The sequence below is a fragment of the Lethenteron reissneri genome, chromosome 50 (genome assembly GCF_015708825.2).
Source record: "Lethenteron reissneri isolate LAM-NWPU_2019-01 chromosome 50, ASM1570882v1, whole genome shotgun sequence".
Classification (NCBI taxonomy): Eukaryota; Metazoa; Chordata; class Hyperoartia; order Petromyzontiformes; family Petromyzontidae; genus Lethenteron; species Lethenteron reissneri.
Window position 1 is genome coordinate 3,319,911 of NC_083828.1, and position 15,228 is coordinate 3,335,138.

General features: G+C 49.9%; 1 protein-coding gene across 1 annotated transcript in view; it reads right to left on the reverse strand.

The window, feature by feature from the left end:
- Window positions 1–225: 225 nt before the first annotated feature.
- The window catches only part of LOC133355247 (xanthine dehydrogenase-like), an 85,933-nt gene continuing 70,930 nt past the window's right edge, over window positions 226–15,228 (reverse strand). Inside the window, 4 exon segments of the mRNA XM_061572627.1 lie at window positions 226–437; window positions 8,253–8,433; window positions 10,049–10,196; window positions 10,983–11,117. Coding sequence (XP_061428611.1) covers window positions 370–437; window positions 8,253–8,433; window positions 10,049–10,196; window positions 10,983–11,117 — 532 coding nt within the window. The 3' untranslated portion in view covers window positions 226–369.

The following is a 15,228-nucleotide window of genomic DNA, read 5'->3' on the forward strand; positions in this document are numbered from 1 at the left end:
GGGGTTCAGTGGTGGAGTGTTGGGGTCGGGTGGTGGAGTGTTGGGGTTGAGTGATGGAGTGTTGAGGACGGGTGGTGGAATGTTGGGGTTGAGTAGTGGAGTGTTGGGGTTGAGTGGTGGAGTGTTTGGGTTCAGTGGTGGAGTGTTGGGTGGTGGAGTATCGGGGTTGTTTAGTGGAGTGTTGGGTGGTGGAGTGTTAGGGTTGAGTGGTGGAGTGTTGGGGTTGAGTAGTGGAGTGTTGGGGTTCGGTCGTTCAAGGTTGATAAATGCCGATCGTTGAGTGTGCGTTTCATTCCTGGTGGTGGAGTTCATTGAGGTCAGGAGACGAAATGCTGAAAAAGCCACGTGGAGGGTCAGGAATTGAGGCGCTCACAGAGTGAACTGTTTGGGGTCCACCAGACAGCACTGTTGCACCTCATCAACCGTGGCTGGGCCATCTGCGAAAGAAAAATCATCCACCGTTTAATGAATCTCATACACAGCGCATGGGTCTCCCGGCCTTGCAACAGTCAGTGGATCTCAACAGGCTGTCACGCGGTCAAAGAAATCCAGAGTATGTCCTCGTTATCGAGCGTGTGCGTGTGCGTGGCGATGCTCATCTCCGTTATCGGGCCTGGGTGGAAATTCCACATTCCCGTGGAATATGTTTCAGTTTCCCTTTTGGCCCACGACAAAGTGTCCCTCAATTGATAATTGTTTTTTTTACCCTTTTATCTGGAAACAAAACTGACACCTTTTTTTACATGGAGTCATGTTTGCATTGACCACAATACCTGCGGTCGGAATGCAAACAAAAAACACAACTCTGATAATGTATGCACTGTCCTTGAAAATGATTGGTCCACACCCGAGACAGCTTTTCTTAGAGCCTAGTCTCACATGGTGTTGGACCAGATGACGCCAAAAGGAGGTTCCAATGGTGTCTCTCAATTATTGCTCGACTGAAATAATTCCTCGAATATGTATTTCACTTTGCACCGTACATAACCACAGTTCTACACATGTGCACACGTTAGATCTGGGAGGAAGTGCTCAAAGGGCGCTGCTGTGTAAGATGAAAGGGTTAATACTGGTTTCAAAGACTCAAATGCAGAGCTGACAATTCAAAAATTCAATTTTCTTATTTTACAATTTTTACGTGAACTATGCTTTCTAATCTTTTCAAAGTGATCGGAATTTGCGGCTTAATTCAATCCGTCTTCATTGCTCGACTGAAATAATGATTGAATCATTCCTCGAATATGTATTTCACTTTGCACCGTACATAACCACAGTTCTACACATGTGCACATGTTAGATCTGGGAGGAAGTGCTCAAAGGGCGCTGCTGTGTAAGATGAAAGGGTTAATACTGGTTTCAAAAACTCAAATGCAGAGCTGACTATTCAAAAATTCAATTTTCTTATTTCAAGTTTCCTACGTGATCTATGCTTTCTAATCTTTTCAAAGTGATCGGAATTTGCGGCTTAATTCAATCCGTCTTCATTCTGGCTACATTACTTTTTGTTATTCATGGCTCACACATATACACTGCATATATAAATGCAGAATCTTGATAGCTCTGGCGATAGAGAAGCAGGGGCTCCCAACCATGATTTCATATCACTGCTAGGCTCATCGTTATGATCATCGTTGCTTCTGTAATTGTTGAAGCATCAGCATCACCATCCAACTACAGCCCACTCAGTCTCACCATCATCATCACTGCCAGCACAACCACCACCCGATCCACTCAGTTCAGCCCCATCACGATCATCATCACGATCGTCATCATCCTTCATGAGTAAGATAAGTAACATCGCTTTGTGTGAATTAAAGCCGTTGTGTTAGGGAGAATATTGGTCTGACCATAGGAACATGGAATTTCCACCACTGGCTCAACAGTGCCCATTGCTCCAGTAGGATAATCATGCTTGTTTTTTTTCAACATACACACATGAGTTCAGATAATTGGTTGAGATTCTAGATTTGAAGCTTTTGTGACTGCAAGGATTCATATTCTTAGGTTTTTTTCGGTAAAGTCACGTGGGTAAAAAATTTAAATTAATACAAGTCAAATAAAAATAAAATAAAAATCACGACGTTTTTGGTTGGGAGTCAATGCAACCCACCATCCCTTTGAGGTGCATTAAACAGTGTACCCCTTTGCACTAAGCCAGCAGTGGAGAGACTGGTCCCCTGCCACGGGAAGGGAAAATGTCCACTCCTGGGTCAGAGGTACCAGCGGAGATTAGCAACCACCGCATGGTCATTTGAGAATGAGGGCACTTTTACTTTTGGACATTCATTTCACAAATCCGCAGTCGTTTGCAAAAAATGTTTTTTTGCAACGGAAAAAAAAAACCTGCGCTTCCCCTACGATCGCAGCGTTGGTTTTAAATGACACCCAAACCTCAGCCAGCTTTTAATTTCTGTGACCAAGAAAGTCCGAGTGGCGTCAAAAACACGAGACGTTATTTGCTTTTCCCCAATGCAATGCCCCTCTCGGATGCATGCACAGAGGCGGTACAGATGACGGGCTTAGACCGAGAGAATGGTGGATTAGTCCCGCCCGTATCGCTTACCCGTGCGAGAGATCACGGGGCTTAGCGGGCGCTATCGGTTCCCAGTCACGTACAGGCGGGGGCGGGGGGGGAGGTCATTAGCTGTGTCGGCAAGACTATGTTGCGCTCGCGACACAGCGCGCGATGTAAACCTGCCACAGCGGTGAAAACTTGCACGGCGATTGAAAAGCAACCTTTTTGCCACACAGTGTGCCACGCATGCAAATATCATCCGTGGCTCAGTTGAGGTCTGCAACAATCTGCGAGTATCCAGACAGTTCTTCGTTTTTGCTCGAGATGTTTATGGCAGTGGGTTTTTGTTTCTATGTTTGACGTACGCGTGAATCGGAGGAACGTGCACGCGAGGGGGTGACGTCCCAATGAGCGTCGAGAAAAATCTAAGTAAAGCGGACCGCGTTGGCGGGCCACGTCGCTGGAAAGGAACAATGGCCACTCTATCTAGCAGTGGCTAGATCATGGCTGATGATTGACGACTTATGATGTCAATCATCAGCCACGTAGAGCAAAGTTGGACTCCTACTTGCTGTACTGCACTCCGAAATGACACATTGTTGCCAACCTGGTGGGTATGCCAAACGGCTGCTATGTATACACGACAGAGGTCGCAACCGGGTACCCTTTATACCCGTACCCTACCCTGATACCCGGCTACCCGTACCCGGCCAGGTATGGGTACGAGTACCCGTTTGCGACCCTGGTGCGGCCTGGGTATGAGGTACGGGTAAGGAATCAAAACCCGTTTGCGACCTCTGATACATGATCCACCAACAAGACCAATAAAACAAGTCTTGGTGCCCCCCATATTCTGGCGCCACGGTGGCTAGGAGATGTTATCTCCCTCGCCCGGTACGCAGGAGGTCGTGGATTCAATCCCGACCCCGACGCCTGCTGCTGTATATTTGTATTTTCCTTTTTCTCTCTCTCGCCGTGGCCGCGTGGATTTGTCTCCCTGGGTGCTCCGGTTTTCCCTTCCGCAGTTCGACTCAACATGCGGTCAGGGTATTTGGCTGCTGTAAATTTCGCCACGATAAGCCGCTTTGTTGAGCTATTCATCTGTGGCCAGGTCGCTTCTGAAAGAGAGCTGTGTAGCTCGTGGGCCTTACCTGGTAAAATATTAAAAAAACTAGTAAAAGGTAATATATGCACACGAGCATGGCGCAGTGCGAGACTCTGGCGATTATCTGCAACATCGATGTTTTTTGTCCTTCGTGTTGCTTCTGTGCTCACACGCCACGGATGTCGCTTGTAAAATAGCTGGGCCACTGACTGGAACAAAATTCGAATGAGCTCAAACTAATCTCGGACCAGTGGTGGCAACCGAGGATTCGTGTGGTAGATGCGAGTCTCTCCGTGCGACAGCAAACACATATTCAGTCTCCACGTGGTGGTGCTTAAATTAGTGATTCGAGTCGGGTGACGAGGAAACGTCAACCCACTACCAGGATTTGGATTTGCAACCTCTGCCATGTACCAGCTGGCTGCATTATACACTCGCATATAGGTGGCTCCATAGGCCAGGATCATGGAAGCTTCAGCAGAAATCAATGACTGGTAAGACAGAATTAGATAGGTGTTAAGTTTGTGCCGATACGGAGGGAGTGAATCATATATACTACAAACGGCATAGAAAATGACATTGTAGACATTACGAACAGCACAGAGGAAAGGGAGACCTGCCAACGCACGCACATTTATTGGGCGGGGAGGGTGGCTGAGAGGGGGAGTGGGTGGAAATGTGAGGGAGAGGAGGAGTGAGGTGACTTTGAGAGTCAAGTCAGAGGAAGGGCATGAAGGAATGTGAAGTCGATGAGAGAGAGAGAGAGAGAATTAAAATAAGCAAATAAAGTGTGCACTTGGTCGCACAAATCCCCGTGAGCACAACTCCACGGGAGAATAAGTGCCTGGCTAAGCGGAATGACGCGGCGGCGATGAACGTCGAGGCAAAATGACGTCGCGAACGTGAGTCACTGGCACGGGTTCGCATCTTGCACGACTTGAAGTAACGAGTTGCGCACAGGACATCGGGGTCGATGACACTGGTCAACAGAAAAAAAGCATTTTTTTCTGGCCTGGACTTTTGCAGCTGTTTTAGACTCATTTCAGGGTGCTGATTCCAAATCTGATCTCAGATTTGGTCTATCACATCTCATTTTATGCTATCGGCATACCCCATTTTCATTGATTTTACCCGAAATTAACTCTGTCACTTATGATTGAAAGTTGTTGCGAGTCAGTGACTGCTTTAAGTGTTAAAATATGGTGCTGTATTTTTAGGATAGTGTGTTTATCATATCATTTTATGTAGATATCCACATTTATTTAATATTTTTCTTCTGCAGTTTTTATTGAAAATGAAATATTTGATATCTCAAAAACCTGATGTGATGCCAGATTTTGAATCAGCACCCCAAAATTACCTTGAAAACCCGTTGGAATGCCTTATGACAGAAAAAGTGTGTTGACCAGTGTTATTTTCCCAGACGGCGCTGAATGAATGCACGGGCACCACGGGACCGGCTCCCTCGGGCGAACGTCCCGCGGCATGATTCACCAACTCGGCGTCTGTTGTTGTTGTTGTTATTACTACCATTACCATTATTGTCGTCTGCAGACGAGGAGGAATCGCTTTTCTATGGAAAACGCAAGGCATGGGGGAGGGAGTGGCGGGGTAATATATCGATCAGTGGTTGGGCGGTGGGTGGGCTGTCTTTACTGCATAGATGCTGCGCTCTTTCTGCGTTTCGTAACGAGGTGCGCCGTATGTATGTGTATGCTGAACTTCTTTCGCACCGTACGTAGCCAACCGTGCTTAGTCGGAGGTGAACCACAATAGTTTGCCGATCTCGTCAAGGGGAGTGAACCATCATCACGCGAACTCCGCTCATTCTCGTAGCAGCAGCAGCGGCGGCTTTTGGCTGCTCGGCCATCGAACAAAGACGGTGGTCACCGCGTCGCGCGGCGCTTTCAGATGCGCTTCCGCGGCCGTCTGGAACGCTCTTCCCTTCGATATTAGGAAGCCACTGGAGCTATGCACTTTAAAATCATCTCGATTGACAAACTCATTTCTTTAGAACTGATTTGTGTGTTTAGTTTGTTGTCCTCCCGCAACTCCGATTAGCACGCTTGGTTATGTACGGTGCAAAAAAAACACAAGCAACAAACTAATCGCAAAAAGTAGTTCTCAATAAATGAGTTTTCAATCTATATTATTTAAAAGTTCTTCTGCCTAACGGTTTGCTTTAGGTGTAGATGCGTGTTCTCTACAAAGGTTATGACGTACACAGATGTACGCTCGATAGGGCCTTGTTCTCTGTATAGTGACATGCTCCGTCTAGATATTTTCTGCATTGAGATGTCATACGTGCGGAAAATTCTGTATGTGGGGAGTGGTAGTGTAGCGGTTAGGGCGCTGCGCTACGAACCCGGTGGCCCGAGTTCGATTCCCGCTCAAGGCCAACACTGGTGACGATTATCTGAACCGGTCCTGGGCCTCCCCTAGGTCGACTCAGCATAAAATGAGCACCTGGTGCGGTGTGTAAACATCGCCACTCGGGAGACAAAGGCGGCCGAGCGTGGTGCTGGCCACCCACCCCATCGTGTGCTGTGCCGGACTTCATAGGCGCAACTCGCTAACAGCACTTGCCCTAAAAGTCTCTTGAAGCTATACGGGGGGATATTTGTCGTTGTATTCTGGATATTGGTGTCCCATATTCTTTTTTTATCCTTACGCTTGTTTTATCCAAGAAAGCGTCACTGAGTCTCAAGACTCGTTATCAGGAGGGTCCTGCCAGGTTTAACTTTTTTTTATTTTCGCAGTGGGAGTTGGGAGGGGCAATGTTGTTGCTCTAACACAATCCCAGTTGAGTAATTTGCGAGTAATTTCTCAGCCAATACCAGTTACATTATACGAATTTTTTGGGTTTTGCAAGAGGAGGAGAGCAGATAACCCGGAGGAATTCCATGAAGAACAGGGGGAGAACATACGGAAAGGACGCCCCCGAGTTGTGAATCAAACCCAGGTCCTTCTTGTTGTGAGGCTGCGGTGTTACCAGGGGTGTCCACTCCGTAGAGGTGTACTCTGCATAACGGAGTTGTGCCCTAGGCTACGTTGGCAAGTGGCACTTGCGAATAATAATTTCCGTTCTTGTAATGCGACAATAAATCTAAAGCATTTCACAATTTTATTCATTTCTACGTGGGCAGCGGGGGAGTAAAATAAAAATATTGTGAAATTATTTTCGCATTTCTACGCCTTGTCGCGCCCCTCAAGGGATGTGCGTCGTGTACCATGCATCACGCGACGCTGAGATGTACTGCCGTGCATTGCTGAAGCCGCGCTGCCACAAAGGGCGGTGACGTGGCGAGCCGCACGCCGCCACGCACCACCGCACCCAGCCACACACTAACAGATAACGTCTCGCCCCGCTGCTGGCGAGACGTTATCTCCCGCGCCTGGTGTGCAGGAGGCCGTGGGTTCGATCCCGACCCCTTGACGCCTGCTGTATATTCGGAGCGTGCAAGTTCTCTCTCCCCGGGGTCGAGTGGATTTTTCTCCGGGTCCTCCGGTTCTTCCCACCACATTTAGAATCGACGTGCGTTAGGGATTATTTTTGCTGATGTAAATTTCCACGTGATAAGCCACTTCTTTGCGCCATCATTTGTGGCTTCTGAAAATAAACTGATAGCTCAGTGTTGCCTTTCGCTGGTAAGTTTTAAAAAAAAATCTATGCCAACCCATACCCCACAAAACCCACACACTACCAAAATCACTGACGACCTCGCCATTCATTCTGTGCGGTAACTCTCCATGGGCAGATTACCCGGGTTGCAGATTAACCCCGCTTGTAAAATAAACGATTGCATGCCTGCTCTTTCTCTAGTTAGCTGCTCCTCACTCGTCGGGGTTCAGCGTCTTGGGGAGCCCCGTGTGACCGCAGACACCCAGACACCTCGGGCAAGTAAACCGATTACCTTAAGCTGCGGTAAACACAGACAGCGCGGAGCCACTCCGCGCAGGTAAACAATGAGCACGTGCTCATGGACGAATCTACGCGTGCTATGCTTTGTCTGTGTGGTTTGATTTTTCCATGCCACCCCTCCACCCCATTCCCTCGGATATTTGAGAGTCGACTGCACCACACGTGAGCTAGACGTTCTATGCAGTGTCATAACGCTGACGAACAAAGCAAAGCCACACCACAGAACCATTAATACCGGCCACACTCTACCCAACTACACCACACCCTACCAAACCAAGCCACACTCTACCAAACCATAACCTATGGAATCACAGCATCTCCTGCCCCGGTGGATGGAAGCACACTGCACAAACCATGCCACACCGCACAAACCGCGCCACACTGCACAAACCACACCACACAACACAAATCATGCCGCGCCACGCAAACCACGCCGCACAACACAAACCACGCCACGCAAACCACGCCGCACCGCGCCACGCAAACCGTGCCACACCGTGCAGGCCACACCACACAAACCATGCCACACCGTGTCACACCGCACAAACCACGCCACACCGCACAAACCGCGCCACACAACACAAACCACACAACACAAACCACACAACACAAACCACACCACACCACACCACGCAAACCGCACCACACCGAGCCGTGACGCCCCCCCGCGCGCTTGTGTGTGCGTGCGTGCCCCCCGTCGCCGCACGTACGCAGGGGGAAGTAGTCGTTGCGCGCGATCTCGGCGCGGGCCGCCAGCGCCGCGTGCTTCACGGCGAGCAGCGCGCTGCACGACATGCACTGCGGCGGCTCCCCCGACGCCTTGGAGCGCAGCACCCCCGCCGGGTTGGGGGCGTCCTTCAGCAGGTGCACGCGGAAGTCCACCGGGATGTCCTGCACACCACGACAAGTTCCGGTCACGCCAAAAACAAGTTTTTAGCCACGCCAAGACAAGTGACGTCACGCCACGCCAGGACAAGTTTCTGGCCACGCCAAGACAAGTGACGCCACGCCATGACCAGGACAAGATCAGGCCACGTCGTATCCAGGAAAAATTCAGGCCTCGCCAAAACAAGCCACGTTCGATTAGCACGGTTGGCTACGTACGGTGCAAGATGAGTTCGACGTGACGTACTATCGTACGTCACGCCAGGTCAGCGGATGTTTGACCACGCCCCTCCAGGGAAAGTCACGCCACACCAGGGCAATGCACGCTGCAACAGGCCAGGATAAAGTCAGGCCATCAGGGGCGTGGCTTGTCAGATGGCGGCACAGAAAGTAGGTTTCCTCAGGAATCTCTGAAGATTGTTGAGCGTCAGAAACGTGCATGCATTTCCTGTCTGTTGTGGCGCGTGCACAAAGTCACGATTAAAAGGAGTTTGCCAAATATCTCAGTGCAGGACCCCTCCTGAAAACGCCTTGAGAAATTCTTCGACATGACAAATGTGTTTGTAATAATGCATTCATTTTATATTCAAAGCGTATGATGTGTCAAGATAACCAAGTCCATGTTCAAAGCCTTTCCCGTTCAGCAAGAAAGAAGTGTTAATTGAAACCTTTACACCGAATGAAAGAATTGTGTTTTATTATTTAATAGTTTTCTCTGGCTGTGTGGTTCTATGTCATTCGATTTGCAACTGGACAGTTTGAAATTCAAATCCCAATCTGAGGCCGACTCGGCCCCATCCATCATCCATCTGAAGGTTAATAAAATGACGACTACTTTGTGAAAAGTCAACGGTGGCTGACGGACGCAGAGATCAATCCGAACCACGGGGATGAACACCAACACACGCTCGTGTGAGCAGGAAGATGAATGCGGGCTTTGGATATTTATTTATTTCGTCATGATTATTATTGACTTCCGCCCGTGCTGTGTGCTGTGCATGAATGGGGCCCCTCCTCTTATCCTCGGCAAATAGCTGGGGGAGTGATAGTCGCCCCGGAGTGGCGGCGGCGTGCTCGCGCATCTGTGTGCGCGCGCTCGCACAATAGCGGCGGTGTGCGAACCCTCGCCATCCGTTCGCATTCCCCTCGTCAATCCCAGAGAAACTGGCACAGTGGGCTGACCTAACGGGGTGCAGAGCCCGTGACCTTGACATTTTTCCGCGTTTTTCTTTCATTCACATTTTTGTGACGAGTGACGAGTGGTGTATGTGCGTGCTGCGTGCACACACGTGTTTGTACACGTTTGTGTGCGTGTGTGTGTGTGCGGGAGCTGCAGTGTAGCGGTTAGTGCGAATCTCTACCAAATCGGCAAACCGGGTTCGATTCCTGCCCACGGCCACCAAACACCAGTGACGGATATCGGAACTGATCCTGAACCCATGTGACCGTCCCAAGTGACTGCCCCACGTGACCCCCCCAACGTGACCGCCCCATATAAACGTGCATGTCTTGTGGCTCCCGACCGTATGAAGAATTCTGCTAAGCGGACTCATAGGATGAGGAATTTCGTCACAAGCAGAGCGCTGGCGGACGGTGCGCGGCCGGAGCGAGCGGGCACCACCTTGCTGCTGGGAGGTTTGTACTCCCACGTGCCGTTGGTGAGCAGCTGCCCGCTGGTGGGGTGGTAGACCAGGCGCTCCGTGAGCCAGTAGCCCAGGCCCATGGTGAAGGCGCCCTCCACCTGCCCGACGTCAATCGCCGGGTTCATGCTGCCGCAGAAAACGACGCACCGCAACGTCACTGAACGAATACATCTTCTTGGTTCTTTCGGTAAAGTCACGTAGAAGGGAAATAATAAAATAATAAAAAGAAAACATTATAAAATACTATTCTCACGACGTTTCGGCCACAACGCAAGGACGGCTGCTTGCGTTGTGGCCGAACTGTGCCCCCAACTTGCTATGTTTTAGCCGCCCAGTGCTCCGCTCGCTGTTATGAGCATGTTACTCCTAGGCCCTCCGCTGTTGTTGGAGGATGACGGCCTGTAACTGTCCAGTAGTAGCGTCCTTCATGCACGCACACACAAGGATCCCCCAGTATAGCCTTCACATACTTTTGGGGCAAGTGCTGTTAGCGAGCAGCTGTGAAGACCGGCACGGCACACAAGGGAGTTCGCAAGGGGGTGTTCTAACCACTACAAAAAAAGATCCCCCGTATAGCCTTTCCAGACTGTTGGGGCAAGTGCTGTTGGCGAGCACCTATAAAGGCCGGAACGGCACACGAGGAGGTGGGTGGCCAACACCCCGCCCGGCCGCCTTTGTCTCCCAGGTAGCGATGTTTACACACCGTACCAAGTACTCATTTGAGACTGAGTCGACCTAGGCGAGGCCCAGAACTGGTTCAGATAATCCTCACTGGTGTTGGCCGTGAGCGGGAATCGAATTCGGCACGCCGGGTTTGTAGCGCTAACCGCTGCACCACCACTCGCCACAGACACAGACGCACAGACACACACACACACAGACGCACGCGCGCACGTGTGCTCTCGCACGGACCTCTGGCCGCAGTCGAAGAGGATGTCGACACGCCGGAGCACATGCTCGCCCGTGAGCACGTCCAGTTCGGCCTCCGTGGCCGTCACGCCGTACGAGTTGTAGCGCGGCTCCGTTGACGTCGCGTCCGGCCACACCCTGCCACGGCGGCCGTGAGACGATCGAAAAGGTGTCGCAGGCGAGGGGGCGGAGGAGTTGGAGGAGAGAAGAGAGATATAGACGTCTGTGTGAGCACGTACTTCGAACTTCTTTCGCGCCGTACGTAGCCAACTGTGATAATTGGAGGCGCGGGAGAAGGACACAAAACTAACACACAATAAGTATAACCCGTAAAAACAAAGTTTTTCACTATAAATCCTTTATATGCGTGGCGGCTAGAGTCCTCTCGTCCTCTGGCTTGAGATGGCTGCCACCTATGGGTCAGATGATTGTCTGCCAGTATTAAGCAATTGGTAATTAAATATTTAATTTGTTTTCCCTAACCAGTGTAAAATTTTGGAAAAAAAATTTCACGAACATTAATTGTCTCGCACAACGAGTCTGTGTGCAAAATGTCAGCTCGATTGGATCACGGGAAGTGGGTTAAAAAACGACCAAAAGATTTGCACGGTCGCAAGCAAGCAAGCACGCAAGCAAGCAAGCGAACTTAATACAAAGGATTTAAAAAGCAGTTCGAACAGAAATGAACTTTCAATCTAGATGTAAAACGCATAGCTCAGGTGGCTTCATAATATCGGAAGAGCGTTCCAGACGGCCGCAGAAGCGCATCTGAAAGGGCGCGATGCGGTAACAACCGTCTTAGTTTGACGGACAGTCACCAGGCACGCTGGAGATTAGCGATTCATTTGCTTATTTACGTTAATAGTGATTTTCGTCTTCAGCTCGTATTTGGTTCACACTTATTATTATTATATCACACGAATCTCGGCCCCCCTTGAGGCCCTAATAACCAGTTTTTGTCTAAGTTCACTGCAGCAGCACATCCATAATCTATCATCCTCAAATGAAGTAGTTGAGAAGATTGGAAGTTAGCTGGATGGGTGGGTATGTAGGCCATTTGGTGGTTGGGTGGATATTATAGAAATTGGAAGGGTTAGTAGGTAGGTATGGGCATAGGTAGGTAGATTAGTGGGTAGGTAGATTAATAAGCGAGTATATAGGTGGGTTGGTGGACAAGCTAAGGACATTGGTAGGTGGGTGTGTGGGTAGATAGGCAGTTGGGGGGGGGTAAGCGACCCACCACAGCAATGCGTAATTTAAGTAACATAATAAAGCACACACGCATGCACACGGTTAATAGTGTAATGGTCAGCACACTGGACTTGCAATCCAGAGGTCGCTGGTTCGAACCCCCGGCGTAGGGGGTTCGAGAATTATTTTATTATGTTTTATTTTTGTTATTTTATTATTTCCCTTCTACGTGACTTTACCGAAAGAACCAAGAAGATGAATCCCTGCAGTCACGAAAGCTTTACATCGAAACCTCCCGTATTCTTCCCAGAAACGGGAAAAGCCTATTCGCTTTCTTTTCATCGCTGTGGTAAGTCGTCAGTGGTCAACCCTAGCCTGGCCCCTTCCACAGCAATGTGGAATTACCACCACCGGCTCGCATAGCCTCTAAAGCGGGGCGAGCACCAACACACGCTTGTCTGAGCCCAGATATGTTTCAAGCCTCTTTGCTGTACCGCTTCCTCCCCGCCTACAACCTTTGTTACCCTTCAGATGCGTTTCACATCTCTGCCTGATCTACCAACCCCATACAACATTCATCAGATTACGCCACCACCACCACCATCACACCCGGTCAGTGCCTCCCTTTGAGCAGCGATGCAGAACGGATAAAAGCGAGAAACGATTCCACGTGTCTCTCGGAAGAGCCACGGATGGGAGGAGTCTGTGCCTTGTCCCACTTCATCCTCTCCCGCAGGCGCTGGGCACACCTGGGCCGGTGAGGCTTCCTCTAAAAAGGCGTTGCCCCTGATCCCGTGCCAAAGAGCTGACAGCTACTGTGCAATTCTGACCGAAGTGCTTTGTGTGCTACACAGGGATTTCATTGTATTCATATTGTGTGTGCGTGCGTGCGTGTTGGGAGTGGGGGAGCGGTTAACGCGTCGCGCTACTGAACCCGGCAGCCCGAGTTCGATTCCCGCTCACGGCCAACACCGGTGATGATTATCTGAACCGGTCCCGGGCCTCCCCTAGGTCGTCTCACCCCCAAATGAGTACCTGGTGTGGTGTGTGAACATCGCCACTGGAGAGACAAAGGCGGTCGGGCGGGGTGTTGGCCACCCACCTCCTCGTGTGCCGTTCTGGCCTTTATAGGTGCTCGCCAACAGCACTTGCCCCTACAGTCTGTTACAGGCTACACGGGGGTCTTTGATGTGGGGGGGCGGGGGAGTTTGATTCCTGGCCATGGCGAGCATCGGTGGCGAGCGATGCCCGAACCATAATAAAGGTTTTTGGGTGAGATCGCGTTATTTATAAATGTGTCGCAAACCTCCACCACCCGACAACGCCAATCACTAAAAAATGTGTCACGTTTACAAAAGACAAATAGTTCACTACTTTAGCCCAGCGGTGTGTTGAAGATAATTGTCTTTAGTCAACGTGACACATTTTTTGCTGATTGGCCGTGTCGGGTGGTGGAGGGTTCCGACACATTTATAAATAACGCGATCTAACCCAAGAACCTTTATTATGAATCATATTGGTCGCGAAAGCCTACGTGTTAAACGTCCAAACCATCCTCCTTCGCCCCGTAATTTTGGTGACCCGAGTCACTCTTCGCAAATGAGACTCCATTCTGCCCTCTTGATTGCTCGCCAAGTTAAACAAAACACGATCTCTCCCGTAATCTTCCTTTGTGGGGGAAGGAAAAAAAACAACAAAGGGCAGCGTCTCTTTACAGCTGGTGACATTTGTTCTGCCGCCAGGACCGGTGGTGCCACGTGGATGGAGAGACGCGAGTCGGGGTGAAACGTCCCTCTCGTACTACTCTCATACTCTATGAGACCTCCTTTACCAGTGGCAAAATATAGTAGTAGGTTTTTACCCTTTGAACTGGTACAAATCTGACACCTTTATACAAGGCATCATGTTTGCAATAACCGCAACACAAGCAGTGAAAATGCAAACAAAAAGAAACAACTCTGATAATGAAGTTGATTGGTCCACACCCGAGAGAGCTTTCCTTAGGCGCACGCCTTTTGGCGTCATCTGGTCCAACACCAATGGAGACTAGGCTCTAAGGAAAGCTGTCTCGGGTGTGGACCAATCAACTTCAAGGACAGTGCATATCATTACCATTATCAGAGTTGTTTCTTATTGTTTGCATTTTGACTGCTTGTGTTGCGGTTATTGCAAACATGATGCCTTGTATAAAGGTGTCAGATTTGTACCAGTTTAAAGGGTAAAAACCTACTACTACTCTCATACTCTCGTACTACACTCGTTCTCCTCTCATACTCCTCTCGAACTACTTTGACGGATGAAATAATGGGGGGCACGAGAAGGCAGGGGGGGGGGAGGTGTGGCGGTGGGGGTGGGGTTATAGAAAAGTCAGCGGCACAACGCACGCACGAGGATGGGAGCCAAAGCGCAAGGGATGAATGCCCCCCCACCCCCCCAGGTAAGAGTACACCACGTTATTTGCGATGATCAAAGTGCAACGTCGCACATTCAACCTTCTACGTATCCGCCCTGACCAATTAAAAGCGCACGCCAAAAAATAAACACTGGGATTCTCCCGTGTTGTTTTCTGCCCGGAGCAAAACAAGCGGAAACGAAGCGTCTGGTTTTTTTTTTTACCGCCGGGCGCCAAACGGATGGTCCTGGGAGTTTTTATCGGTTTTTTTTTTGTTCTGCTCCGGAGCTTTCGAGGCAGGATTTGTGTATCATACAGACTCGCAAAACGCTTGGCTCGCGGAGTGACCAAGAGACGGCAGGTTAGCAAGCAAGTTGCTGGCTAAATTTCGATTTAAAGCTTTCGTAACTGCAGGGATTCATCTTCTTGGTTCTTTCGGTAAAGTCACGTAGAAGGGAAATAATAAAACTTTACCGAAAGAACCAAGAAGAAGTTGCCGGCTGCCTTTGGAGATAATCTGGGCACTTGTCCCCTCGAATGCACGGGGGGATTTCTTCAGCCATCCTCGACTCTTCCCACGTGCGAATAAGCTCGGTGAGCGAATGCGGCCAAATATTCCCAAGCAGCGCTCTCTTGAGAAGCAGCCTTTGTGACACCACGCCCCAG